Source organism: Otolemur garnettii, unplaced genomic scaffold (assembly GCF_000181295.1).
Source record: "Otolemur garnettii isolate 467f Iridium unplaced genomic scaffold, OtoGar3 scaffold00094, whole genome shotgun sequence".
NCBI lineage: Eukaryota > Metazoa > Chordata > Mammalia > Primates > Galagidae > Otolemur > Otolemur garnettii.
The window spans coordinates 3,567,759-3,571,269 of record NW_003852489.1 but is presented as its reverse complement, the minus strand read 5'-3'; the positions used below and the strand labels follow the sequence as shown (position 1 = coordinate 3,571,269).

General features: G+C 48.2%; 1 protein-coding gene across 2 annotated transcripts in view; it reads right to left on the bottom strand.

Moving 5' to 3' along the window:
* YPEL2 (yippee like 2) overlaps positions 1 to 3,511 on the bottom strand; it is a 65,289-nt gene that overhangs the window by 5,143 nt on the left and 56,635 nt on the right. For both annotated transcript variants that reach the window (XM_003795587.3, XM_023516624.1), the window contains 2 exons: positions 1,815 to 1,858; positions 749 to 857 (listed from right to left, as the gene is read on the bottom strand). In XM_003795587.3, coding sequence (XP_003795635.1) covers positions 749 to 857; positions 1,815 to 1,858 — 153 coding nt within the window. The remainder of the gene's footprint in view (positions 1 to 748; positions 858 to 1,814; positions 1,859 to 3,511) is intronic.

Here is a 3,511-nt window from a genome sequence, read left to right as displayed (position 1 = left end):
GGTTGCTGTGAGCTGTAATGCCATGGCACTCTACCCAGGGGGACAGCTTGAGGCTCTGTCTCAAAAAAAAAAAAATAGGGATGAAGATAGTACTTACCTCTAAGGATGTTGTGAAGAGTAAATAATCAAAAAGCTTGGCATACAGTAAGCTATCAGATAATAGGTTATACGTTGGCCAGGTACTGTAGCTCATGCCTGTAATCCCTGTGCTCTGGGAGGCTGAGGCAGGTGGACTACTTGAGCTCAGGAGCTCGAGACCAGCCTGAGCAAGAGCAAGACCCCATCTCTAATAATAGCTGGGCATTATGGGGTAGGTACCTCTAATCCCATTCACTCAAGAGGCTGAGGCAAGAGGATTGCTTGAGCCCAAGAGTTTGAGGTTGCTGTGAGCTATGAACATCACAGCACTCTATTGAGAGCAACAAAGTAAGACTCTGTCTCAAAAAAAAAGAGAGAGAGAAAGAAAGAAAATGTTAGATGCTATTATTTAATAAAGCTGGTGGGGGTGTGTCTCAGGGGGTGGTATGACGGAATGAACAGGAGGAGGGATGTTAGTGAAATGGGAAGAAAGAGTGTGGCAGGCAGATGGGTGTATTAGGCACTGCTTTTTGGAGTTCACCCTCCGGTCTTGGTCTAAGACAGTTGCACAACACCATTGGAAGCAAACAGAAGAAAGCATTCTTCCACCATGAGGCTCTTGGCTATTCCCCCATATAGCCCTCTACCAACCAGACCCCTCCGTACTTACATATTTCCAGCCCAGCGTAGTTTTGCAGTTTTCACAGTAAATGTCTGCAACTGCATGCAGGCCTGTGAGCAGCACACGCTCTTCTGCAGGGCCACAGCCCACATTAACTCTGTGTCAGGGACAGAAAAGGAGAGTGGGTAGTTAGTCGCCTGCACATCAGTCATTCAAGCTGAGCTTCCAGCAAAAACTAACTAGGCAAGGCTGCCCCGAGGGAAGCCGACACTGAGGAGAGGACGGTCTAAAACTGAAATGAATAACAACCCCCAAAAGGTTGGGACGAAATGGAAATGTCTCAGTTGGAATGAATTTCAGATCTGCAAGTTCTGATTCAGTGGGTCTACAAAAATAGTTTCTATGGTGGAGATTTCGCTTAGAACTTAACTGTTCAAACAAGTATTTTTAATCTTGCGATTTAAGGAGACAAACTGACAACCACACTGTGAAGTCTCCGCCATGAGCACGGGTCCTCAAGGCTAACTGAGGACAGAATAAAAAGGTGAAGCTGTCCCATGTGACCGCACAGTCTGGTTCCGATCACCAGGAGGAGTGAGTCCCCAGCGTTGGGACTCATAGAGCACCTAACTCAAGCTGAACACACTAGGTTTCCATTTCTACAGTTCCTTGGGCTTGTGTGAGCTTTGCCTTCCGTTCCCAGGTTTTAAATCCTGTGCCCTTGACAACCGAGGGCTGTGCATACTCTGCATCTTCCGTGGGCCTTGTCTCCCTGCCATGTTCGCTTCAGCAACAACATACCTCAGATCTCATTAGGAAACCCCATGTTAAGGCTCTCAAGGCTCTCAGGAGCTCTTCAGCTCTTCCCTGTGGCACTGCAGCCCTCTGATGTGCACACTGGGCGTAGTGTAGGAAATATTATTTTTAGCAAGGGATGCTACCCCCAGAATTCCCCAAAGGCAACTGATTCCCAATTATGGACAGTAATGCTCCATGAGGTTTTAATGTGGCAGAGAAAGCAGGGTCCATGGCTTAATGAGCATTAAGGGTTGCTTTCTTCCCCGTCCCTCGAAATTTACACCACGCCTGGGAGGTACCGTGCAGGGACACTCACACTGAGTTAAAGAGGTACGCTCGTCCTTGACTTCCTTGGAACGACTGAAACGTAAGAAAACAAATCGATAGTTAGATATCCATTTCACCCACCCCTTCGGGTAACCAACCCAAATCACAACAAGCGTGACCTTCCGGGATTGACACTGCAAAAGGGAGCACAGAGTCCAGCTGGCAGATGGCACGGAGGAGGCGAAGGCAGAATAAACAGAGCTACAAAGCTCCAACCAGCCCACACTTGGATTGTTTTCACCAGCCCAGATGAGAAGAGAAGAAAGAAAAAAAAAGAAAACCCAAGCCCCACTATGTGGTTAAAACCTGCTTTCCTTCTGATATTGTTAGAGATGATTGATCCACATTGGCCTTTCCTGGTCCCACCTGATTTCAGCCATCTGTACTGGCCACAGCTTTCCCAGGCTGGCTCAGGCAAGGAGACCAGTGTGAGCACTTTTGCAAGAATAAACTATCAACCCCACACTTACCACTTGTCTTGCCTCCTGGTAGACCCTAAGAGTTACCAGTTCCTAAAGGGGAATGTGGAAGCCCTTGTTGTGAGGCGCAAGTAATTTGATGTCTACAGCACAGAAACGCTCATTAGGCTGCAATCCCATTTTAACCTCTAGCTTAAATATGAGCTTCTTTCTTCCAGCCGGAGGGTGGCAGGGAACTGTAGAAACAGGAGCCAGAGCCTGCCATGTAATTTGGCGTCTACTTCCATTAACACAGGCCCTGTCCGTGTTTTCCTCCTCTGGTTACACTGAGATGCCTGCCTGACATGTGCCAGCCGTGTTCCGCATTGCCGCTTGCATTTTTAATGTGGTCTGACAATTGTATCCTGAATTTAACATCCTAGTCTGCTCTGAAAACCCTTCGAAAAACCAACAAGGGACTCTCCCATGACCTCTGTTATTCAGTGGCTGAAGAAATCTGGGAGTGACTGGTTAACAGATGAGCAGAGGGTAGGACACAGATCACTACCCACAGGAAAGTCATTCTGCCAGATGAGCAGGACTTCAGGGGTCAGTGCCGCTAGCCAGGGAGGAAGGCAAAACTCTTCACTTGTGGAAAAACTGCCTCTGGGACACTGGATTCTTGGTGGCCTCCAAGAAGATTCAAGCACACAGAAGCCTTTACTCCCTGGTGCAACCGCAAGGAGCAAACAGATGTTCTGGGCAGCTGCTGCCAGACCGAAACCAGCCCTTTCCTTTATTGAGCCTTATGACATCTGTGGGGTAACAGTAGCTCCCAGGCTACAACTGCAGCTATGCATGTCAGAGCCTTGAAACCTGGATGTCCATGTCAAGTGTCTGGATGAGACAATGTGCCAGGGACACAGGTGTGGATATGGACAAACTATTAGTTCAATCTTGGAGCACAAAGATACCACAGGGCTTCAGGACGGGCTGTTAGCCCTGCCCCCAGCATCTTCTCTTGCTACTTTGCTCTTGTCAGGCCATTTTTACATTTCACCGACTTTGCCCACACTGTCCCCTCTGATGGGAGGCTCTTCACCTGACTAGTCCTAAGCCTCTGCTCAGCTCCCCTGTCCTAGACCTCCCCAGAAGGAAGCACCCAATGACATCCATGTTGTGGATCCTTTGTGTTCCCTGTGTTTTCCTTTTTCTTAGCACCTAGAAGCCTGGATTTAAATCACCTGTTTGTTTATAATGTCCTCACTAGGTTGTGAGATACCTGAAC